This window comes from Opisthocomus hoazin, chromosome 5 (assembly GCF_030867145.1).
Source record: "Opisthocomus hoazin isolate bOpiHoa1 chromosome 5, bOpiHoa1.hap1, whole genome shotgun sequence".
Lineage (NCBI taxonomy): Eukaryota > Metazoa > Chordata > Aves > Opisthocomiformes > Opisthocomidae > Opisthocomus > Opisthocomus hoazin.
The window spans coordinates 66,064,938-66,090,285 of NC_134418.1; the positions used below are offsets into that span (position 1 = coordinate 66,064,938).

General features: G+C 39.0%; 1 protein-coding gene across 8 annotated transcripts in view; it reads left to right on the plus strand.

Annotated features, from left to right (window-relative positions):
- Nucleotides 1-25,348, plus strand: part of TMEM131L (transmembrane 131 like) — an 81,041-nt gene that overhangs the window by 51,776 nt on the left and 3,917 nt on the right. For 2 of the 8 annotated variants that reach the window (XM_075421595.1, XM_075421602.1), the window contains 22 exons: nucleotides 31-136; nucleotides 803-956; nucleotides 1,614-1,784; nucleotides 2,086-2,155; nucleotides 4,114-4,231; nucleotides 4,974-5,115; nucleotides 6,100-6,209; nucleotides 7,859-7,931; nucleotides 10,034-10,176; nucleotides 10,812-10,954; nucleotides 11,287-11,473; nucleotides 12,502-12,687; nucleotides 13,303-13,452; nucleotides 14,025-14,641; nucleotides 17,037-17,191; nucleotides 18,264-18,350; nucleotides 18,481-18,605; nucleotides 20,141-20,298; nucleotides 20,781-20,966; nucleotides 21,998-22,076; nucleotides 23,137-23,222; nucleotides 24,541-24,661. In XM_075421595.1, the coding sequence (XP_075277710.1) occupies nucleotides 31-136; nucleotides 803-956; nucleotides 1,614-1,784; nucleotides 2,086-2,155; nucleotides 4,114-4,231; nucleotides 4,974-5,115; nucleotides 6,100-6,209; nucleotides 7,859-7,931; nucleotides 10,034-10,176; nucleotides 10,812-10,954; nucleotides 11,287-11,473; nucleotides 12,502-12,687; nucleotides 13,303-13,452; nucleotides 14,025-14,641; nucleotides 17,037-17,191; nucleotides 18,264-18,350; nucleotides 18,481-18,605; nucleotides 20,141-20,298; nucleotides 20,781-20,966; nucleotides 21,998-22,076; nucleotides 23,137-23,222; nucleotides 24,541-24,661 (3,367 nt within the window). Of the gene's footprint in view, nucleotides 1-30; nucleotides 137-802; nucleotides 957-1,613; nucleotides 1,785-2,085; nucleotides 2,156-4,113; nucleotides 4,232-4,973; nucleotides 5,116-6,099; nucleotides 6,210-7,858; nucleotides 7,932-10,033; nucleotides 10,177-10,811; nucleotides 10,955-11,286; nucleotides 11,474-12,501; nucleotides 12,688-13,302; nucleotides 13,453-14,024; nucleotides 14,642-17,036; nucleotides 17,192-18,263; nucleotides 18,351-18,480; nucleotides 18,606-20,140; nucleotides 20,299-20,419; nucleotides 20,967-21,997; nucleotides 22,077-23,136; nucleotides 23,223-24,540; nucleotides 24,662-25,348 lie in introns of those variants that run through there. The other 6 variants (XM_075421597.1, XM_075421596.1, XM_075421598.1 and 3 more) reach the window with 6 other exon arrangements.

A 25,348-nucleotide genomic window follows, 5' to 3' on the forward strand; every position in this document is an offset into this window, starting at 1 on the left:
TGTTCTCCTGTGTCTCTGTTCTTTGCTCAGCTGCATCCTGTGACAGTGAAAGTCCTTACGCTGACAACAAGAAGAAGAATCTATTAGAAGGCACTACAACACTAAAAGCCTGTCTGTCCTGTCCTGTGATGGAAGGGTAGGTTGAAAGTAGATTTTTGGTTTTGTTAATGTTCACTGATGTTATAAGAATATTGTACCCTACTTTAAGAGATGAAGTTAGCTTGCTTTGTCACTGAACGATTCCAAGAACGAACGATTCCAAGAACGATGGAGTCTTCTTCTTATTGTTGCTGTGTCACTTGCCAAAACAGACCTGTGACATTTCAAGCAATAGTTCTGTATTTTTATCCATGAAGAATTTCAGGAGCCAGTAAAAATATATGCCTTAGCAGCTCACATCATATAAACATTACTTACAGCCTGTGATAAAATTTCCACCATCCTTGTTAATCGAACGAAGAAGCAGGATAGCTATAGAAAAAATGTGAAGTCTTTTCCTCAGTTGTCTTTTGCTGATTTCATGCAAACAACCATATCACAATGGAGTAGGCAATGTTGTAATATAGTATAGCAAGAGAGTAGAGTGATCACCTGCCTACCACTTCGATGTTGTTCTTGTCAATTTTTCCTCTGATATTACATGTAAGCATTCCAAAGAAAATAATTTTGTTCTTTCTCCATAAAACCTTAGAAGAGCTTCATTATGCAAGAATTCCACAGTTGCCTTCTCTTGTGTGGACTGCTTATGTGTGTTCAAGGACAATTGCAGATCTAGTTATTTTTCTTCTCTATTTACTTACAGGTATTTTGACGTAGATCCTTCTGCAGCATTGTTTCATATAGAACCACATCATAATACTTCAGGATTTTGGTCCATATGGTTTACAAACAATTTTGACTTCAGCATTGAGCTGAGTGAAGTCTTCATAGCCAGAGAAACAAAGAACACTTTAAAGGTAAGCTTCATTTCTGCTTCATATAATGTTTTGTCTTTGATTTAAGGATATGGTCCTTTGACATACAAAATAGGTTCTTTGAAGAACTCTGTGTTCTCATAGCTGGTTGAAATCGGTTAAACATAAAGGTATATGTATGCCTGTAACTTTTAGGTCCTAAAGACCTTACTCTCTCAATAGGCATTATTGCTGTCCGGCTTGTTTTTGTATTGTTTTGTTAGCAACTGTTCTTTCACTGGAGTTGCAGTTACAGATGCATCAAATTATAGAACATTGCTCTGTTCTCAGAATTGTTGCATGTGTGTTTGTGCTCTATAGGATTCAGCATTTCTTCATAGACTGTAATGGAAGTCTTTAGTACATAGATGAGCTTTGAAGTTTAGAAGGCGAAGCCAATAATTTACTCGCGCAATGGCTTGATTCAAACCAGACAAATCTGGTTTATGAATAAGCACATGATGTAGGCATCTAACTGGCTCTTCGTATATTTAGATAGGAGATTTACACATGTGCACTGTATGGATCAGTTATGGGCGCATATGTGTGTGTAATAACAGCAGAAACACGAAAGAAAAGAAAGTTTACATTCTTCAAGGTACCGCTTGCACCAAAAATACTGTACCAATTTTAATTCAGTTGTCGTTTGATTCTTTCTAGGTTCTGAACTTTCTCGAACCTTTGACTCTACCTCCAGGCTGCTGGAATGTGTTTTCTTTGAAGCTCAGTGTGAAAGACACTGTAACAAATGTGCTTTCTAGTATCTGTTTGGCCACAAATGTGGGAGTGATGTTTGAAATACCTCTGCACATATATTCGACAGAGTCCAAGGTATCGTGTTCAGTTATGCCAAGTGATAGTTTTGAATGGCAAACCAAACTGCAGCAGCCTCTTTCTTAGGCCAGAAATCCCTCCCTTAGCCCTGAAAGAAAAGCTCAGTACCAGACCTCTCTGTGGAACCATTCTGTATCTTGAGAAGTTAAGCCTCCAGAGTTGAACGGTGATGGAATTACACTTCTCTAGGCAACCTTAATTCTCCTCTTTGACTTGTCCGAGTTATGCACTGGGAAACTGGAATTTGTCCTCTTGTTTTGTCATATGGTCAATTGTAGTTTTTGGTTTGTTTTGCCAGCAGGGAGATCTTCATTTTGAAGCCATTGCCCACTGTGATATTCAGTGTTACTTGGGGAAGTCTGATTCAGGTAGGCTCATCTTGGGTATTTTAGGCATCTGACTGTAGTTTTATTGTAGAAGACTGTAGTTTTATTGTAGAAGATTGATTTTATATAGCAGAAGAATATTGAGATTGTTCATACAAATACTTATTTTTATGTCTTTTAAAAACATCTGCTTTTCTGGGAGTATATAAATGGCTTTGAGTAACCTGTACTGAGTACACTGTGTGGTATTTCAGACCTCTGATTCCATAGCACGTGCTAAGCTATTCTTCTGTCTTGAAACATTTTCTTGGACCTAATATTTAAGACTCTGCTGTAAGTTCTCATTGGCGATGTACTGCTCCTTGCTTTCTTCGTATGCATGTTCTCCAGAGATGTTGAGGTAAACGATAAAGCTGTCAGCTAGCTCACAGTCATTAGAAAATGTGCATAATCTGGGTCCAGATCCTGGGAAGTCTTTGATGAAGAACAAATGTTGACCAATATCCTGCCTTTAGCCAGAGTGAAATTTGAAGGCCTTCTCTTTATCTGTTTCTCACAGCAATATTTTCATAGATTTCTGCAAAAGACCACTTATCAGGCTTATAAAACAGCGCCCCTAATGCTATATCTTGTGAAACAAAAAGGTGTCTCATTCTTTCTGGAACTGAGGAATCTATTTACAGATACTGTAATACTGGGAGCTGTAATACTCTAAGTGCCTGGCTGGTATTTACCAAAATACAGTGTTAGGTATTACATGGACCCGATAACTGCCTGAAAAATGTTCAATATGAAGAAAGCTAATTCAGAATAGTGTGGTTTTCTATATCTTTACTCAGTAAGGAATTTTAGTAGGCAGCTCAGTACCATAGGCTTTAAATATTTAAGTGAGTGCTCTCCTGAGTGTGTTTTCAAGATGATGCTTTCCTAAAATGTATTTTTGTATGAGGGTATGAAGAAGACAACAGTAGTCAGTCTAATGTAAAAAGGAGAATTGAGGTGACATATGGAAATAGGTGGCTTGAAGAATTACTGATGCATAGGCACATATCTTAGTAGCAAGTGTTTGGGGTTTTTTTTTTGTTTTTTAATCTATATAAAGGAATATTGTTCATAAAGTAAGTCCTTATTGCTTACTTTCCTTCCATGCTAATAATACCTACACATACAGGTATTCTGCCTTCTAGTTTAGGATACTAGTATTTGTTAAATAGAAAAGTCTAATGCACAAGGCTGAAAATACTGACCTAAAGAACTTGTAGCTGTATTATTCCAGTCATCATCAATCTCAATTTGTTACTTCAAACACTAAGGGTTCTAAAATAAAGTACATGAACTTTCAAAAGAATCCATTTTTGTTTTCTTTCAAAAGAAATTTGCTTTTCTAACTCCTTTCTACTATGTGAAAATGCTTGAACCAAAGAGTCTAGCTTTCTAAAAGGCATTATCTTTAGACTGATGTAAAGCCTTGCAACTTTATCATAAGAATAATTCGAGAAAATTATCAGCACCTCGAAAAGAGAAGCTAAAATCAAAACACCATTTCTGCCAAACTGTGGGATTTGTTTTGTTACCTGCTGTGCTGTGATATTATAGTTTTGTACCACTATGGAGACAGTAGTATGTGATCTTGATACTTTATTGGCATAAGAGGAGAGTTCTGTGTAAAGACTATTGATAACCTAATGACTTTTCAATGGCATCCATTAGAAATAGCAACAGTGAAAGGGCTGACTAGAACATACAAAGCCTGTGCAATACCCATACTCCTGTTCGCATGTAAAATTACTGTGGTTTTGCAGATGTATTTCTTTAAGCAAATCAGATATGGACAATAGTATATATACCCTCACATATGCTTGCTTTGAAAAAGTGGGTTGCCTTTTTTATTTTTGTGTCGGGACCCTTTGCAGATACTGATTACTCATGTTCAGAAGTAGATTGATGGAAGGAGCAAATGTCATCTCTGTAAAATATAAAAAAATCTGTTATCGTTTTAGCAAATCTGCTTTGGCAGAAGAGTCTCTCTCTGGACCGTTCTGCTTGGGATGTGGATTCTGAGCTTGCAAGTGAACTTTATGAAAGATGGCAAAAAATAAGACGTGGGGAAGCCTGCAGGTCTGTACAGAATCTGCTGAGGTTCTTAATGCAAGCCAGTACAGTGTTGTAAGAAAGAATATTTCTCTTCTCAAGTATTCTTAACTAGAAAAAACATATTTTACCTTCCTGCAAGTTATTTGTCGTGAAGCACCTGGAGTTTCAGGGCACCCAGTTTCCATTTCCAGGCACTGCCAGCCATAAGTAAATGTTTCAGATGCCTGAACTTTAGAATGTAAATAATGTTCTGACTGTAATAACCACACCACAGCTGCCCAGTGTGAAAGCAGTCAAAGCGTGTTTTCTCAGGTCATTTGTGGAGTTGCAGGAGTCCTTCATCATCAACATGTCGCATAGCAGTCTTTTCAAGATCAGGGTCTTTTGATAGCTTTTACGGTTTTTAGTCCCTGGCCTAATGGATGCTGCATACTGGGGACGCTGGGAAGGAAGTGGTCACTGTGACTGAGCAATTCTTCTAGAGATGGTGCGTCAGTGACATCAGCCCCTTTCCAGAATAAGGAGGTGGAGCTGTGAAAACCACAGTCATGTTGCAGGTGGAGAAGTGGAGACTGAAGGGGATGCACATAAGTTATGCTGACTCTCTACTACTGGGTTACAGCTTTATGGGCTTTATTTTGTGAAGAACGTTTTCAAGGAAAGATTAGTTGATGTAATTATAGGTCCTGGCAAATCATAATTTTTTTGTTCTTTGTAAGAAAAAAGAAAGTAAAATTAACAAAGCTTTCTGGTTTTGCCAATAAAGCAGGAGAAGTATTTTAGGATTGGCTCACTTTGTTCACCAGAAGAAGCCTAAAGAGGAGTCCTTTGCCTTTTTCTTGCCACGGTTGACTACAGAGCCTGGCCTTACACTCAACTTCAGTGCCACAGCAGTTAAAAGTAGTATGGTGAGGATGGTTGTTGTTATGCTTTTTCTGTGTTGATGTATGTTTAGCTGGTTAATATTTGGTGATGCCTAGCATTCTTTGATACTGCTTGTAGATCAGTGTTTTGAAGTCTAATTTAAGACAACAGATTTGTATCCCTTTGGCTCTTTGATAAGTTCTCTAGCTACCTAGTTGTAGTATTTTAACACTAGGAGAGGAGTAAAGCAGTGTAACTCTTGACTAACAATTGCTTGTGGTTATTAAAGCTTTCCTTTCATCGTTGCATAAGTTACATGTTTGTGGTAGAATAATTCAACAAGGGACTAGGGGTAGGATGTTCTATCATGTGTGTGGTTATGGGATGGCCTTCCTCATGCCACCTGCCATATGTAACAGAAGTGTGTAAAACATTTGTGTGAGATTAAACACCTGAGAGATCAGCAAAGCAGTGTGTCTTCCAGCGACACCGACAGTTGTTTCTTTCTCATTTGTCAGATTTTGGTCACTACTAACCTAGCCTGGGCCAGAATCAGTTATATGGAGATAATTTTCTTATGCACATATTGTGAATTACCTTAATACTCCATTGTGCCATTTAATTGTCAGTCATCATAGCAATGTGTATAACCTGCTTGCACTCAGACTCCTGTAAGAAAGGGTGGCACCTCACTAACCTCACCTTCTTCTATGGAAGAGCTTTGTTCATGTCTGCCTCTGTAAATCAAAATCCAAATAAAAGGATTGTTACAGGGGTGGAATAGGTCTGTGTTTTTGCACATGCGATTCTTCGTGCACTCCTAGCTGTTTTTGCAAATGACGACATTGTGGTGACATGCCCTGCTGTTCCATGCAGTTTTGTGCACATATGATTATATTGTGTTAAGACAGAAGCCAGGTTCAAGTCCCTTGAAAATGCAGATCATATTACCAGGGCTGAATTATTTTACCTTTCAGTTCTGAAGTATGTAGTTTTTAACTTCTTCTTTTCCCCTCCAAACTATTTAGGTAAAATATTTCATACTAAGAAACCCATCATCCTTCCCAGTAACGTTGCAGCTTCTGCCTCTTTCTTACTACCCTGATCCCCAAGCTTCACTGATTCTGCTCAACAAATGGTAATGAGTATAACTATCTCAGGATACTTTTTTCCTTATAAAAGATGTATTTGCTGTGCCTTATGATTGTTATTTTTTGTTTGTTTTATTTTTTCAAAGCATAACTTAAGTGGGGACAATGTTCTGACCCATTTTGAAAGATACAATCACGTTCAGAGCAGCTCCCTATATGATGCGTGACTTTGTAACGTACCTGATCATTGATAAAACCGAATTGAGCAGGTTTTCAGCAAGTTTATGTCTGCTGGCCATGAACTATAGTCATCTTCTAAGATCTGAGGCTTAGTGCAAGCTTGTGCAAGCTGCCCATGTGAGGGGAGCGACTTGTAGAATTGGGGATGTGCGTCTCCCTGCAAGGCTGGTTGGGAAGCTTGCAGTCTGTAGACTGATCAGTGAGGAGGAAGGAAACTGAACCTTCCCACCGGAAGGAGTTTTCTTCTTAGCGTTTTCTTAGGTAAAAACCCTGGTTGAAGAAGAAGACACAGGAGCCAGGAAGAAAAATTCAGGCTCAGAGCCAGGAACGCCACTGTAAAAGTTTAGGGCCAGCTAAACAGAGGTTTCTATGTTGTTTTGAACTTTCTGTTTTAGAACTGAGAAGATCTAATGAGAAATCCAGATAAGAGTGAGATGAACAGTATAAAGGGGCATGGTGAGGTGGGCCAAATTTCACCAAAATAAGCCCTGGCTGTCACACTTATCTTTGAAAAACTGTGTAGTTGGTAGGACTTGCTTGGTTGGAGCCAGTGTGACTACTCGCGTGCTTAAGTGCAGCTTGCTTATTTGGGGTCCAGATCGCTGTGTAATTGCTTTCTTAACTTCATTTCTTTACATATGTATGTGTATGTGCATCTTTATACGTCTGTGTATATATATACATACACAACGTTAATAACTACATCTGTTTGCATACTAAATATAATTTCCACATAGACTCTTTCTAATGGTTTGAAATTACATTTTCTCTGTACTTGCACACTTTTCTTTCTCTGGATCTTCTACGTTTACCAGAAGTCACATCGACTAACTGGTTCTTTTTAAGCTAATATCATAGAAAGTTGTGACAAGTGAATTTCCAATTCAATGGTGGAGGTTCATTAGTCCTCTATAATCTAAATTTTAATTATCGTTTTTCTTACGTCTGTTTTTAATACATCAGTGTTAAATGCTTATAATTTGCTCTCAGGCATATAATCAACTGCTGTAAGTGAATTCGATTTGCAAAGTATGTGAAAGAAAATAGGAATTTTTCCCAAACAAATCATGAGCAGAAAGAGGGATATTTGTGTAAATTAATGAGATTTTATGACAGTTATTTCTTAACAGTTATGTGGGCAGAAAAAACTTTGGGACGTTTGTGTAGCTTAGAAATTGTATTTCTTGATTGTGATCTTTTGCAATATTGTATGCTGAGAGATCTAAAACGCCCAGCCATTTTTCTGTTTTCCAAATGTGTGGAATCCACATAAAACTGGTTTGTGCTGTATTCTGCTGAAATGGAGACCCACATTTCCACCGTATTTCACGTATGACAAAATGCAATTGTATAAGTATTCTTTATTTAAGAGTAAATGGCAGCATGTGAAAATAAGTCAATGTAGTTCTGACAGACTAGGTTTGAAGTGCTTAATTTTTTGTTTTGGTTTATTTAGGTTCGGCATAAATGTGCAAGCTATTAATTTCACAACCACTGAATTCAGGCTCATGGATGAATGTTCTCACAGGGTAAGATTATGAATTTTGATAGAAGAAGTGGTCTGACACACTACAAAAAGCTTTTTCTAGTTACGCTGCATCTGAGTTGTTACCAAGTGCTATTTAAAGCAATTCAATATTGTTTTCTTGATTCTCAGTCAGGCTTGTATCCTTGCAGTGATTTTTTTTCCAGAGTTTGAGTCTGTTTTGAAAACAGCTATAGGGAGGGAGCGTGCACGTGGCTGCATGCATGTGTGTACGTGTTGAAGAGGCCACAGTTTGCATTCTGTGTTGGGACTGAAGTTTAGCCCTAGGTTGACCATGAAGTGTCAGGCTTTTAAGTCGGTGATGTCAGAAGCTAGCTGATAATCTTTTCAGTAGAGGGAAATACTGTCCAATAATTCAAGAAAGGAGAAGACTGGATTTCTGCACTTCCTCTCAGTCTCATTGCAACTCCCAGATGGAGGTTGGAATGTCATGGTTCCCGTTGCCTCATTTTTAACATGAGTGTGATAACACTTCACTGTGTCATACCGGTGCTGAGCTGTGGTTATACCCTGAGGTGTTGTGTCGTGGATGACAGAAACAGAGAAGATGCCGCATCAGGGATGTTGACATACTCTGATGGCCAGAGTGCTGTCTAGGCTACCTGAAGAATTTCTGCTTAGACTTCTAGTTTGAGCGAAAACCTAAAATTGCCATATTTTCCTTGCTGTTTGGGCATGCTGCAGCCCCATCTTTAATGTCCTATGTAGATACGTTTCTGCACATATGCTTTAAGACCTTAATGAAAGATTAGTACCTTATAAAAAGAGAAGACTGTTTGCTACAGTAATCAAAGCTGACCTTTCCTTTCTGGCAACAGTTCTAAGAGTTGTTGCAAAAGAGAGGAGACAGCAGTTCATAAATCCTAGCCTGTAGGCACACACTGGAAAAGACAAGGTAGTACATGGGTAGGACTGAGTATTCACAGTCCTATACACCATACTCTTGACCAAATGGAAAAGTTGCGGTAGATCTTTATGTCAGTGTGTGTAATATCTGTTTTTCGTTAGGGACTTGAAGAGCTAGGGGGAACATGTGTGGTTAGATAGGTATTCAGCATGTATAAGACGTATCTTGGCTTGTTAACCAAATCACTAGTTGTTAATATGTACATTTTTGAATCTGTCATCATTTCCCTAGTCACTTTATATACGTGTATAATGAATTGTTAGGCTCACATGTGAGTGCATGCGTATCTTTGTAGGGAGTGACAGGGCGAAGTTTGCAAATGCCATACATGGTTTGCTTTTAATAAATATTGACTGTTAAATACAAGTTCTGAAAATTTTTTGTATGTTTTTTTTTCCCGTAAAATAGACTAAGAATAAAAACATTTTGGACTGGAAAAGATCAGAAAAGCCATTAGTGCAACAGCCATGAACTGAAAAACAACCAAGCCAAGAGCCCTTTTTATAATGTTTATGGTTGTTTTGACTGCCATAAGTGTCTGATCACCACTTTCTAAGAGGAGACCCCCAGTTCTGGAAGAGAAAATTTTAGGGCTATTTTCTTTTTTTTTTAATGGGAAAAACAATAAACAGCATTATAGAAAAAAAAAAAATTACATTATTTCCAGACTCAGTGAAGTTCTGGTAGTTCTGGTCTTTAATTAATATGGTAGGGAGTTCACTTTGGCTTGTTTCCAGTGACTCATATTTGCCAACATTCCCTTTCTCACTTAAATCAAGTTGCAAGTCTTACGCTGTGGGTATAATGGTTGCCACATTTCCCTGTGCAATCAGTATACTGTCAGTTCTCGTTGTGTTGTGAAGTGTTTCAGGATTCCTTGAATGTGAAAGACACTATATAATTTCTTTTCCATCTGAGCAAATAAAAGCTGTTTTGAAAAATGAAGTAATACATTCCTCATAATAATAAATGCAGTAATACGAACTTTTACTCAAATAAACAACCTTATCTGATGTTTTATGTTGTCAAATGGACTTTTGTATAACAAGTTAGTTAGCAGTTATTGCGCCTTGCCAAAATACCTTATGTGGTGCTAAGTAAAGATGTAGTGCTTTCTTTATTGAGATCTTTAAACACACATGTTTTCTGTGAATAAGTGGTGCATTTTTGTTTAACAGAATGCACATCAAGAGGATCTCCTCAACAAGAAATGCAGTTCTGAGTTGCTTTGGTTAAATTTACAGCCACTGGAAACCAGAAAAGTTGGTGTAATTTTTACACCAGTTGACTACAAAAGAGTAGCTTCCCTTATTTTAATCAGGTAAGCCAGGTTCCGGTTGTAAGTGAGAAACAGACAACTCAATGTAAAAATGAATTTGCAAAATCTTCGAGTAAAGACAAATGGTCAAAGTTTGAAAGTCAGAATAGCTCCAGTTTAATAAAAATTGTTTAAAAGGTCTTTGTGCCTTGTGTCTCCGTCATTAAGAAATAGAGCCTTTTTTTCCTGATGTGTGATCAGTGGGTTGTAAATGTATAAGAATGTACTGAGGCAATGTTAAGAGAGCAGCACATTGGGTGCCTTTGCTATTTTCAACTTCACTCCGTAAAGACAGGCTTCAGGCATCCCCTGAGTCTAGTATGCAGCCACACATTGGTTATCTCTGGATGAAAAGAGAATTTGTGGAAGAAACAACCATTTTTTCTGTTCAGCACTGTTGAAGCTTTGTGACTGGCGGCAGCGGTCATAAAGCTTCTTCCTTCACTTGTGTGAAATTCACTGGTGACCGTTTCCCCAGTGATCCTGTCTGTATTTAGGGGAAACCTGCCCAGGTGTGGCCAGTGATTCTGTTACTGAGACACTCTTGTCTTGGATTGGCACCTAGATAGCAAAGACGTGATTTTGCAAACTTCATTTGTGTTTTAATGGCTGATTCTTTGATTTTTGTATTACGGCAGAAACAACTTGACTGTTCTGGACGTGGTCAATGTAGAAGGCTTTGGAGCTAAAGAATTGCTTAAAGTAGGAGGAAGACTACCTGGTGCAGGAGGGTCTCTTCGATTCAAAGTGCCAGAAGCTACACTAATGGACTGCAGACGACGTGAGTAAGAAGAAATAGGTCTCTGATTTTGTAGCTGGCTGCGTTACTCCGTAGTGGTACTGATACAGTATGGTAATGTTCAGTAAACAGAATGATGAAATAGGACAAGCTGAAGAGCTTGGTCATGAGAGGTGTAGATTCTGTTTTTTCAAAACACTGACTTCGGATAGGTGCAGATTCTAGAAATACACTACTGCAAAAGAGTCTGTATTAAAATGTTGGTCACTTCTGAATCTTTTATTAGACTGAAAGTAAAAATAGCAATGTATTTATAAACATAAGAAAATAATTTTTAAGCACTGTAAAATAATTACTTTCTTTTTTCCTTTAAGAACTGAAAGACAGCAAGCAAATTCTGTCCATTACGAAGAACTTCAAAGTAGAGAATATTGGGCCTCTTCCTATAACAATTTCGTCAATGAAAATCAATGGTTACAGTTGCCAAGGATATGGATTTGAAGTGTTAGACTGTCAGGAATTTTTCCTGGCTCAGAACTCATCACGAGAGATAAGCATTGTGTAAGCACTGACAAATTTACTGACAGATTAACTTAAGTGGAAATCTGAAATATTTTATTTCAGTAACAGACACTCCAGTAGCACACCCGCATGCAGAATTTGGTGAGCTTTGAGTATAAATTTCATAAGCATTTTCCCTTTTCACTAAGGGTAATACTAACAAATTTACAATATAATAATGTTTCTTTATAAGACTCCCATTATTTAAAAAATCAGCATGCATGCTTTTATCAGTGCATTTTGAAGTAATAAATTAGAGCAAAAGAGTTGCCACAATAAAAGAGGAAGAAATGCTTTGCCACTGGCTTTTTTCAATTTGATGGCTGTTCTCTAGCTTGTTCCAAGTAGCCTGATCACAATCTAGTCATGTTTTCCTAACGTTGCACATGTTCTAAAACTGATTCAGTCAGAATCTCAGCAGTCCTATTGACTGAAAGTCATGACTTAAACGTAGGTAGGGTTAATGTTACTGCATTACAATAACTGCAATTTCATGTACAACAACTGTCACCTCTACTGACTGAAAAGGCAAGCCGTGCCTTCTAGCAATACCCATGGCAGTCAAATAGAATAATGGTATGGGTCAGGGAAATAAGCGGAAGAGACAAGTCTGATGTTTCCTCCTGCTTTCCCTATCTTTCCAGCCTTGTTCTAGACTTCCCCTAGTACATGGCCCTTTCCAAAGTAATGCTGCCTGCATGCTTGGCAACTGTGCTTTTGGTAAAGAGTGTTTTGGTTAACATGAGTTGGTCGTACACCTCCTCCAGAAGAGGAAAATAAGTAACAGTAACGCGAGTATTGTGAAGCGTCACAATAAAAACAAGTGTTTAGATGACCTCAAAGTGTTACCTCTGTTAGGTGCTAATGCCATCTGCGTAGTCTAAGCAGACAGTGGTCACTTACTGTCTTTTTTTCATATTACTAAATCAGAAGTTATTTGGTATTTTCTGGTAGTAGTATGACTTCAGAAAATGAAATTCAGCCCAACAACGGAAAAATAACACCAGCTCTGTCTGCTTTCCTGACAGATTCACTCCTGACTTCACATCTTCGTGGGTAATCCGGGAGCTTACGCTGGTGACTGCTGCTGATTTGGAGTTCCACTTTACGCTCAATGTGACTCTTCCTCACCATCTGTTACCGCTGTGCGCAGATGTGGTGCCGGGACCCAGCTGGGAAGAGTCTTTCTGGAGGCTCACTGTCCTCTTTGTAAGGTAATGAAGGTGATTTGATGAATTATAAAGATTTTTGTTGTGATACAATTTAAATTTGGTACAATTAACACACAGGAGAGAAAGAGAGGATGTTTTGCAGCTTCAGTTTTAGTTCAGAAATATGGATGCATTTGTAGCTCATTTTATGCCAGCATTTTCTGTAGGAAAATGAAAGAGATAATATTAAATAAATATCAGAATAATGGCATAACTATCATGAAAGAATAGAAGGTACTTGGAAGACTGATAGTGATCATGCTATGATACGTTGCCGTTGTGTTGTAGTGAGACTTACTTCTAACTGATCTTCAAATCAAGTATTAGCTTTTCTTAGAATGGATTTTATCTTTATTAGATTTTTTTCTCTTTGTAAAACTCATGTCTGAGTTATTTTATTGGGAGAATAACTAGCAAGGGCTATAAGGAAAAAGGAAAGAAAAGACTGTTACATCTGTAATTTATTTTAAACTGTATTTTGAATTTTCTTGACTGTCTTCTTACTTAGAATTTACTAACAAAGTATTTGAAAAGTGCATCTTGTTAGAAGCTTTCTAAGTCTTTCACTGAATACTTCTGAGAATTATAGTTACCAGTATCTGTTGTTTTCTTTGACAGTTTGTCCCTGCTTGGAGTGATTCTGATAGCCTTCCAGCAAGCCCAGTATATTCTAGCAGAGTTCATGAAATCAAGACAGAGGCCAAATCCTAGTTCTTCACCACAGCAGAACAGCAACTCTGTTGACATAATCAGCTCTGATTCCTACAAGTAAAAAATAGTTTGTTCTTCTTTCAAATTGCTTTCTTTGTACCCTGTTTATTGTAGAGTGATGCTTTCTGTCTGCATTTTGATATTGCTGTGGGCTGGTTTAGAGGAGATAGTGTTCCAGGCAACCTCTTTCAGAGAGCTTTCAGTGTTGTGGTGTATATTTGTCTCCACAAAAGAGCAATGGAAGAACTCAAGGGTCTATTAATCTTGTATATTGTCAGTAGTACATAGGGTAAAAATTGAGTGATGGAAGTAAAGGATACAACATACGCGGGAGCCATTGAAAGAATGGAGAATACATGAATAGTCCTGAAATCTGACACTCTTGGGTGGTCAGTTAGGCACTTACTCAAGCATATAAGCGTGTTTAAAGTCTGAGCACATACTTAGAGTCTTGCTCAACTCCCACTGAAATCAGAATGTGCTTAGCTGGCATGATAAACTGACAACCTAATGCAGTTTCATGCTTGTGAATATTCCCCCCTTTCTTTTGTTACAAAAATATCCCATAAAACAATTAATGATAGCTTCATACATAAAAACAAATCTCACATAGTTTATTTTTTCTCCAGGGGAAGCTGCAAGACATTTATGGATTCCTATAGTTCCTCAGATAAAGGTAAAGGGAAGGGCTTCCTGTCAGTAGGCACTTCTTCCAGCCGAAGTCAGAATGCAGCAAAGAGAAGTCCTGCGACCTACAGCCACTCTCAGAAGAAACACAAATGTTCAGTTTACTACAGTAAGCAGAAACCAAACACAGCAGCTGGCAGTGCCATTGCAACTACGGAGGAGAAGCAAAATCAGATTGTGGAGAACCAGATCTCAGCACCGAAAGAGGACATTTGCACTGATGTTGTCACTGAGAACTGGGTAACTCTAAAATATGCAAATGGCATAAATGTTAACAAGAATTTAACTCTTCCAGAAAACTTTCTGGGTAAAGAAGAAAGTGCACTGAAAAGTACAGTTCTCATTAAAAATACTTCTTCAGAGTGTGATCTGAGGGAAGATCTTCAAACATGTATGTTTCCTAAGGAAACTAACCTTAAAGCTTCAGAAAATCTAGCTGAGCTCAAAGAACAGGAGTTCTGTCCTGTGAAGATGACCAAGAAGCTACCTGAAAGTCACTTGTCCAGAAATTCACCTCAGCAACAGCCGGAACTGCAAGAAATTTCTAGGAAAAATAGTGGTAATTTTTTTTCAATTTCTGTCAGTCAAAATTACTGGGTGAAATGTTCTGTTGAGTTCACAGTGATCAGGATTTTGTCTTCTGCATGGGATAAGGAGATGTGGTATTTCTTATGTGTTCACTGTGATTTATCTGTTTACATTCCTAAGGAAACAGCTTGCATTAAAAGTTGTTTCATAAATCAGAAATTTGGCTTTGTTTACAGATGTCAAGCTTGTGCTGTAGCATTTTAATTGTTAAAATAATTGATGTCTTAGATCTACTTATAAGACACAAACTGCCATTGTCAAACATTCACAAAAATCCCAGTTTGCGATTTTCAGGTTCACTGAAAACTGGATGCTTGATTTTTAGAGTCACCAAGCAAGCATGCTCAGTACTGGATATTCAGAACTCCTTTGATAAAACCACCTAAAATAAAAAAAGCTGACATCAGAGTATTGTGAAATTATATTTAGTAGGAATCTGTAGATCAGCATTTCTCTTAGTAACTGCATAGCTGTATTTTTAATTTTTATTTATTTTTTTTTAAATATTGTGGAACTAAGCTGTCTGGGAAGTCTTAACCTCTTGGCTTCACAACTCAAAATTTTAACAACAGTCCAAGAGCACCTGGGGGAAATTGAGAGAGGGTAGGAGACCGTGTCCTCTGGAAGCATGGCTTTACACAGGAACTCGGCAAAGTAGTTAAATGTTGAAGACTGGCATTGCTGTAGCTGTGGCAGAGTTTGAGTGAGTGAGCCATCGCAGAGGGAGTTCAGGCCCTCCTGTAGTGTGTAGCTGTTGCCCTGGGCCAGTTACTTGCCCGTTGTGTGATGATTTGTGAGATACAGTGAGTACACATGTGTTGTCTTGGGTAGAGGCAGGGCAATTTCGTTCATATGTACAAAGCTCTGTGAGATTGTTCATGTGCTCCTAAACTGCAGGGTGTTTTTTGGGTCTTTGCTTTGAACTAAGAAATCATTGGGGGTTGGGGGGGTGGGAATCAGTAATTACATCTTCACTGTACTTACATACACATGAAAGTAACTTTGAGTACAGGCTGTGGAAATCTAGCTTCTACATAAACCAATTAGGAGATACTATAGAATTATTTTCACTGACAAATTTTCCACCTTGTGAGAGTGTTTCAGGAGTACTGACAGTTACTTGTATTCAGCAGTGAAACACTGCAGGTCATCTGCCATGTTGTGTATTAGCAGTTGTTTTCTGCACTGTCAGGGTTTTGAGTGCTTCTTTGTCTCAAGAACTTTGATAGGATAAGTGAAGTCTGAAAAGTACCACGTTGCAGTGTTTGTAGCTTGGTTATAGTTGCAGACCTGGTTTTATGCAAACAGGAGTCTTCAGACCTCAGGTGCTTGCATGTTGGTATGCTGCAGAGCAACGGAGGGTTTTTCAGAGCTCTGGAAGCCTCCCTTGCCTGGTGTCTCCCTTGATGTTTCATTCATGTGGGCTCCTTTCACCACCGTCGTGACTGCCTGCTCCAGAGAGGAGAGGGTGGCTGACTCGGAGTGAGGATGTTGTAGTTGGTTAGTCAGTAGAAAACCATAAAAACGTTTGGGTATGCTTTTCCCATTTGAGAAGACCAGTTCAATGCGATAAGCGATGGCTTTCTGTGTGCACTTCTCCTGCAGAGCAGCCACGAGTCTCAGTAGCAGATCACTATGGATATATTGCAGGTATCTGAGATACCTGGAACTGAGCAGAGCTGGAGTTAATTCTGTCCTGTCCAGCATTGGCAGGGCCCAGGCGGAGGACTGTGGGCAACTCAGCTAGCTGTTGAGGGAGGCTTCCTCTCTTTTTCTTCATCTGTTGGCTTTTATTACACGAGAATGTCTTCTTCCTCACAAGGCTCTCAAGAAAATGTTTAATGCTGAACCCGTCCTAAAGAAAGGATGACTTCCCTTTGTCTTTATAGTGAATGCAGAGGACACTTCAGAGGTGTAAAGCTCCAAATAAAGGCTGTTCTTACTTTGATCTACCGATTTTTTAGGAGTCTTCTGCCCGCCCAGGTTGCAGGGGTTTTCCGTTTTTTTTTTAGCCCGATGTTCTCTGGCTGAGAATTCTGCCTCACGGACCCAGTGGTTGGGACCCGAATAGCTCAAGTTCAGATGAGATGAGCAGGGCTTGGATAACTTACGTATCTGCTAGGAGTGATGTGCCCAGGAGCATGAGTCAATACAGAGCTACGTTTTGCAACTGCTGTAGGATTTTTTTAGACAGCATTAGCTTTTGATTTTGAAATTTTCAGCATCATCAGCCTAGATAGAGGTGAGTCTCCTAGTGTTTTGGAAAGCAGCACAAGTCTGTTGTTAAAGAAAGGTAGAAGGTACCATGGTTATGATTGGGAGCCCATTCTCTTCCCCAGCGACCTGATGTTACTGTTTAATTGTAGGGAATAGCCAGCAAGTGCCTCTCAGGAATGAAACAGAAGACTGTGAGACTTTAAAAAAGCAGATCAACTTAAAGCCTTCCATGGAGAAAAAGATTAATAAAGGACCTAAGGAAGAGACTCCATGCTGCACAAAAGAGGAGATTACTTCTTCTGAGGTTTGTATCGTGGTCTTTCTGCTTTTCAAATTTAGAACGATCTTTTGTTGTTTATGTATATATGTATACACATGTAGTGTATGTATGTGTGTGTAGGGACTGTTACGTACAGTCAGTGAAGTATGCAGATGTGCTGTCCTACATCCATTGCATACTAATGCTGCTTTATAGAATGATGAGCAGTTTGGGTAAAAATTAAAACAGTCCTTGTGTTGTGATATGGGCCATATTACAACCTCAGATATTCTTCGTTATTGTCAGAGCAGGCACAGGCTTACTGGAATCTAATGCCAGCTGTCAGGCCACAGTAATCATGTGGGGCATACTCTGGGTGGAAAGTGTCCTAGATGGGCATGTCAGCCTTTGGTTGCAGACCTGATCTCCAGATGCAGGGCTTTGCATCAGAAATTTGTGTTTGAGAATGCAGCAGGCAGAAGCCCCTTACCAGATTGTGAATCTGCTGAGACGCGTCGTTCTTCACCCCTGGTTTCTGAGCACGATAAACACAGCAGACTGCACCTTTCTTGCAGGCTGTGTAAAACACTTAAAGAACTTCATCAGGTAGTTAGTAAACCCAAGAATTTGGATTATGTTTGTGTCCCATCTGCTGGATATGAATCCCAGGGCAAAAAGTTGTGAGGAGGAGTTGCTTACCAATCTTGAAGAATGTGTATCAGAAAAGACAGGGCCTAGTCTTGTTTTGGAAACTCTTGTTACAAACTTCTTTCTGTGTGTGGCTGATGGGGCTCAGTTTGTTTCTTGCATTTTTTAAAATGGCCATTATTTGTTGGTTAACTTACCCCATAATTTCCTCAGCTGTAATTCAAATAAATGCCTCCCCCCACCCCCCCCAGCTGCTGAGGAAAGGGAGGATTTATTGCTGCTGAACTTGCACACAAACTGATCGTAAATCTGGCAGATGTTTTTTGGTTTTAGCACATTGGGAATTTTATTGACTGCTTTCCTTTTTCTCCACTTATTTTTTTATTTCCTTGGAAGTCAGGGCTGGATACTGTGAGAGGGGAAATACTAACACTGGGAATTCAAAAATTTCTCTCTCATCATCTGTTAGGGTCTTGAAGGACAGAGTCTTGGAAAGGCTGGTCAAGTTGATGGTGCTGGAAAGAGGATGTGCTGTGGAAAGGCACTAAATCATGAAGTAACTATGCATTTGGGTCGAGTCATTCTGCCGAGAGACATTTAGCTAGAAAAATCCAGTGGAGTTCATTTACTGAGGTAACTTCATCTTATAATGTATGTATTGTCTCAGCTCGTATTTTTACCTTCAGCAAGAAGATGCATATAGGAAGAAGAAACCTCAGGAGAAGAAGGAAGGAAATGTACCAAATATGAATTGGAATAGAAATAGAACATCTAGAAAGAATAAGAAGAAGAATGTTAATATATCTACAAGGTATGTATTGCATCACCAAATCATGAAGAAATCCAGAGTTGCTGTAACATTTCTGCAGTTTTTCTCTGAGTTTTGCATAGTACATTAAGCAGGATCTCTTTATCTATTTAAATAAACACACTTTAATCCTGACCTGAGCCTTTATTTTTAAGAATGTGCAGTACTAAGTATCACCAGGGAAAAAAAAAATAAAAAAAATCTCCATTTGTAAATCTGCATGCATGTAGACACTCCATTCTGCGTAGCAGTGGTCGCTCTCCGTTATTGTCTGGAATTTGCTGTCTCTGAAGTTTGGGTTGTTAGCTTCCTTTCCATTGTGTATTGTGTGGATAAATCCAGTCCTGTATTCTCTTCAGCGAAAAAAGGAAAACAAAGTTGGTGACATGATTCCACCTTCAGGAGAATCATCTGCTATATTGAGTGACGAGGGAATGTTGTCTTCCAGCAGTATTGAAAGAGGAAGAAAAATAATACTACAAAAGAGACAGCAGCTTGCATTTTTGCCGTAGTGATTCAAAAGATTAGAACAGCACTAGGCTCAAAAAACTATATGAGAACACCTTGGGAAGTTGCCCCCCCCCCGGTTTGTTTAAATGCATTTCTAAAGTCAGCTGTAAACTACTGTTAATTATTTTTTCGTATTTTTTAAATTTAACTTACTTGGATTGTTGTTAAAAAATACCAGTTATAAACTGCTGCTAGAATAGAAACACTTCTGAGGAGAAAATCCTCCTTCCCCTCCCTCAGCCCTTTGAATTAAGGTCACAATCCTACAAAGCCATCATAGACTTAATTTTTATTGCAAGTGGTCCTCTTGAGGTCAGTGGACTTAACAAGGAGATTGTAAATCTGAAGGGGCTGTTACAACTCATTATAAACAAATTACTGTTCGTTGTGTGGGAAGTCAGCACGTGTAAATCTTTACAGGATGCACACCTTTGCAGGCAGGAAGGATAAAAAAAATGGAAGTGAAATACTGAAATCCTTGAGCTGATTGAGCAGTTACCGCTTTCTGAGTTAAGATGTAACCATTTCCTTCCTGTAGAGACTTGACAGCTGGATTTTATTCATGTTCCCTTAATACTCTCTGATTACGATATTGGATCCAGATATTTCAAGTTTTACTAGCAAAAACTCAAGATTACTTCAGATGATGGTTTTATTCTAGTTACAATTATGCCAGTGAAGTAGACGTAGGGCACATTTTTCTGTGTATTTAGATCTTTGTACAGTGCTAGACTCTGCTTCTCGCTATAACATCTGATTGCCTTCTGCGAGTGCATTAGAGAACGGAGTTTAATGAAACATGCTGTTTTGCTGCTCCCCCTGAGAAGTAGTAGTCTGCATGGCGGAATATTGCATTTTCGGAAAAGTTTTTTAGGTCTCTGTAAAGTTGGGGACTAAGACTCCTAAACCTGTTCCTTGCCCCCACCCTGCTTGACAGCTGTGTGAGTTGGAGTGTTCAGTGCCTGAAAAGGAAAAAGGCAGCTGCAATGTAAAATGCGAACATGTTTCTTTGGGTGTGGTTGTATTAGGGTCCCTGAGCAGAGTGAGATGAAGCATATGTGCAGTGAATTTGAAAGACCGGATCTGAGAGCGAATATTGGAATAAGAGCCTGGTGTCCTCAGGGTAACGGGGAAAATTGTAAAGCAGACCAGAAAGCCGGGAGCTTGTCTATACAGGGAGAAACAGGTACGCAATCTTAATTGTCTTAAATGGGGGAAGAAATGTGATGTGGTTTTGGTAGCAGTAGAGCTGTCTTCCTTCCTTGAGAGACCTTGTGCTTCTCTCCCTTTTGAACCCTGACATGAAGGCAGCAGGACTGGCTCGATGCAGTACCTGAAATAATACCCGCTCGCTTCTGAAAGGCTCTGCAGGCTTGGTTGGTGGTGCAAATCAGAAGATGAATCTGTCTGAAGCCATAATCCATCAGTCCCGGGTGAAGGACTGACAGTCTGCTTGTGTGTTCAAACGAAAGCTGGTATGATCGGAAGCAGCGGCTGTATTGCTGGCACATTTACCTTGAGGCTATCAGTAAATATTGTTTTCTGTCCTATTATCAAGAAATTCAGAAAATCCATGTAAACTCATGTTCCAGATGACTTTTCACCGAATCTGCAGCTGAAAGGCTCTCTGAAATGTGTTGTGTTGTTTTGCTTTTGCAACTTCTTTAGAAAGCTTTTATCAACGGTCCAGAAAGAAGTGTTTGGAGAAGTTTTGTTCTGATTCAAGCTCAGATTGTGGAAGTTCATCGGGAAGTGTTCGTGCCAGTCGTGGGAGCTGGGGTAGCTGGAGCAGTACCAGCAGTTCGGATGGAGATAAAAAGCCCATGATTACTGCCAGGCATTTCCTTCCATCCAGTAAGTTCTGCAGATACCACCTCTGCACTGCAGTGGGCAAAGTTTCAGCCTTCCTTCTGGATGGAGAGGGGTACTGTGGCGTGGGGCGTGTAACTTGCCTTCTGTTGGGCACCTCTTAGAAACACGAGGAGAGATTTAAAGAACTTGTTACTTGAAAAAAAGTACCACACATTTTGCAGAGATGAAGATGAGCTGTCAGGCTCCTCACTGAGGAAGCTGCACATTAAGTTTTCATGGAAAGATGAAAGAACTGAGAGTCACTAGTCAAAGCAACTTCTGCCTTCGAATTTATGTTGCATCCCATTATTCTCATGAAAATACAATCTTCTTGCTATAGCTGTTTAAGAAATCCACAATTGAGGAACGCGTGACAGCAGTTCAGATCTGAGGATGCTGGGACTGGGTAGCGGTGTTTGAGGCATAAGTAGCCAGGAGACCTGAGCCGCTTGATTAGTATCAGAAATGGGAACTGTCGTTCGTTACTGCAGTTTGTTGAATGCCCGAATATCCTTACAATAATTGAAAGCCTAAGCCCTGTCACTGCCATCACTATTCAGATTGATGTAGCACTAGAAGTACATTGTAAAGAAAGTGCTGAAGTGACAAAAGTAAAACAAGCTTTGAAAAAAGCTGCTTTGAATACTTTAAAAATGTGCATGTACTTACCTGTGTATTTGTGTATGTATAAACCTTCACATTACTGATAGTATGTGATGTATCTGAACCTGCAATCCAATAGGTAATGAATTGTCTGCATGTAACTTTTCTGTTTGTTACAATTGTAATGCCTCTTAAAAAAAAAAGAAAGTAAGTAAGGAACCTCTCCATTAAGGGTGTGATAATCACTTACGAGTCATAAAATAGGTTTAAGACCATGTGGACATAGATAGCACGCTTTGAAATTAATGCAGTTAGTGATACTCCGATCTGAGAGAAAACACCAATGATGAGTCTGTTTGTGTGTATGTATATTCTGTGCGTACCTCTTTTTTTTAGGATCTTTGATTTTTCACAGTCATTCTTTTCTTTAGGAGAGAATATTTCACAAAATGATTTTCCATCTGAAACTCCTATCACTTTAAATCTGTCTCATAACATCTGCAATACCAGGTAAAAAATTTGAATCTATACCTGTAAGACATTAAAGAAACACACCAACTTGAAATCTTGTCTCTTTTGATAAATTATACCTACTTGTTGCCTTGTCGTTTTTTGTGATCATCTAATTGTACTTCTTGGGAGATGAACAATTTCTTCAGTACGTTAAAAGATCTATGCAAAGTGGATTATACTGGGGAAATACAATAAATATCTCCAAATGTAAAATAAAATTGGGGAAAAAATTTCCCCTCTCATTTCTTCCAGATCTTAGCAACTTCCTACATTTCCATTAGCACTTAGTTATAGTAAATTAATAATGGTTTAAAAAAACAGGTGGGAGTGAGACTTTCAAGTTGGTGTTATTCTTTTAATGGGAATAATGTTCTCGTAGGATATACAGCATGAAAATTGATTCCCCCTTCCCACACATTCCTTTCTACCTGTTTACTGTAGTAGAGATAGCATCTACAATTTTTATTACTATGAGTCCTCATTTCACTTCTCATTCATGACTCTCTATTACTCTCTATTTTCACTAGCAGAAGTAATTTAATACTTTTCTTCTGGGATTCTGGTGCTTGAAAATGCTCCTTTTCCATTCATACTGACTAGTTTCTTTGCTGGGATTCGACAAATACGGAGTTGATGTCCATGTGTCTTCATGCACATAAAACTAAACTTGCCTGGAAGTTGTTGGGAGCATTGAAACATTATGAGAGACCCTGCTCATCTTCATGGGCTATAGCCTGTTCTTCACTTTTAGAGAAGAGCTGTTGAATTAATTTGCAATAGGTTGATACTTCAGTAATGGAAGTGGGGTAATTAAGATGTATTAATTTTATTAATTTTGCATGTGTAATAAGTAGCTGGCTTTTAATTGGAAAAAATGTTAAAATTGCACAGTGGTGATTCAAAATCAGAAAAATTAGGAAAGAAAGTGGGAAAGCAATAGCAATCATGGTGTTCATTAGAATATTTTTTACATGTCTGTATATTTCCTTTGAAATACTTTGGATTGTGAAACAGAACAGTGCCTCGACTTGAAAAATGAAATTTTCTTTTCATTCAGCAGAGACATGAACAGCATCCCCCAGTATCCTGAAACCTTATGTCCCAGTTTCGCTGACATAGCTGCAGATCCTGACAAAAGTAAAGGTCAGTTACTTTATTAACCACTCAAGCTGTTTTTTGCACACTATGTCAAGCAGTTTCAGTGATGTTGCTGATAACACTTGTATACACCAACTTGACAGACATGTTGTTATTAGAACTTGACTCTCTTCTAAACAAGTTAAAAGTTAGCAGATGAAATCTTGCAACCTTGACAATTTTTGCTGCATCTTTGTGTGAAGACAGCTTTTAGATTTTCTTTGTTTTTTCATCCTCTTTGCTTTGAACAGATTTATGTCCAAAAGTTATGGGGTTGGGAGAACAAGAGCAGTGGTTGCTGTGTTAAAAGGAAGCTCGGCATCAAAACAAATATGACTGTGTTTCTCCCTAAATTTTCACAGTTGAGACTTGCTCTCTGTGAAAGCAATGATGAATGAGGTTGGGTTGGGCTGTTAAAACTCTCGAGTTTTCATTGTTTGTATCTCAAAGGGAAGTAATACTAACTTGCTGCGTGGGATTCTTAAAAGCAACAGGCTACGTGGTGAGGTGGAGTTTGAAAGCTGGTTAGGACACGTGATTCTGTGGGCAGCAGAACTGTCTGCCCGTGGCTTTCCCTTGTGCTGTAGGTTTAACCTACGTCGGGTAGGATACAAATGCTGATAAAACTTTTTCCGCAGTAGCAATATTCATAGTATCTATTGTGTGAAATAGTGAAATTGAGCCAACTTTGCAACTGTTGTCTCATGGAAACTGCTAATTTGGATTTTTTGCCTTTCTCCAGCTGCCTGTTCTCAAAGACTTGATAGGAACCAAGTATCTGTAGGCAGTCAGGGCACTCAGTCCATAGACAGCGGCACCGTGAATATCTGCCCTAGGGGTTAAATATGACCGTAACGAGTTCATGTATTGTTTGGTCGTGAATGGCTCTAGTCTGCCAAGAACCCGACCCTGTTCCTGCTGCATTTGTGCAGCTGGACTGCAGAGATGGTTACTGACTGATGGGTGGGGGCGAGGGGTCGCTGGTGGGGATTGCATCCCTGCCGTCCGTCCTGCTGTGAGGAAGGAAGGGGGCCGCTTCGGGAGCGCCAGTGGCTGATGACTTAATGTCTCTCTGTAGGAATATCTTGCCTGTTTTGTTGAATTTCAGATTCTCGGTTCAAGTCTTTATATTTTTTAACAAATAGAAATTTTGAGATTTGTTTGAAGATGGACATCCATCACAAAAAAGTAGATTGGTTAGTAGCTCTGGATTTTTTTATCTAGGCCTTACTGTGGATCTGAGTATCAAGTGTCACTGTGATATTCAGAGTTTGTGGAGCCTCCTTTGTGTTGTTCTGCATTTCACTGCCTTTTCCCTTTTTAGGTCTTTACCCAACAGGAGACTTGTGGCCTGCCCAGCCAGTCTGCCTGACAAACAGTTTAAACTACAACCTTGAGAATAATATACCGTGCATGATCCAAGAAACCCCCTCTGTCCACAACAGGCAAGTTAGGTTTTATATAAACAGTATGGATAACATTTTATTCAGGTTTCTGTGATGCAGAGGACTGCACCTGAGCTTTTCTGACAATATTTTAAGGCAGATGATAGTTAAAGTAAAATTCTTCCTCTCACATCAGTCTTGGTTGTAGTTGTTTGTGCTCTTCCATTAGTACATCATGATCAATTTTGCTAAGACAAATTCACTGGTGTTCCTGGTCATATATAGATATTCCAGACCTTCTTTCAAATTTAATTAAACACTTGTTGGAAGGCTTTTGATTTCTTCCACTTCTTTTGCATGGCCAGGCAGAGGGCCCGGCTTTTAGGTTCATTGCCCTCTTGCTAAATACAGAGCTTGTGTATATCGTGGGGTGTGTTACGCAGCGTGTACTCGTGTTAAATGGCATGAGCAGACGTTGTTAAATAAAGGCAAATAGTCCAGTTTGAAGGTGGTGTAAGGATACAAGCTGGTCTGACTGTTTCAGGCTCTGTGTAGATTTGGGTTGATCTTCTGTCATAATGAACTGGAGTAATTCTTGTACTTCAGACTCTCCACACTACAAATTTTACTAATGAAAGATGCTCCACAAACTAGTGAGAAGAAATGCTCTGCCACCACATAGCAGTGAAATATGGCCAATTCTTCAAGTCCTAGCCTGTCATCCAAAATGACAGAATGGTAGCGCAG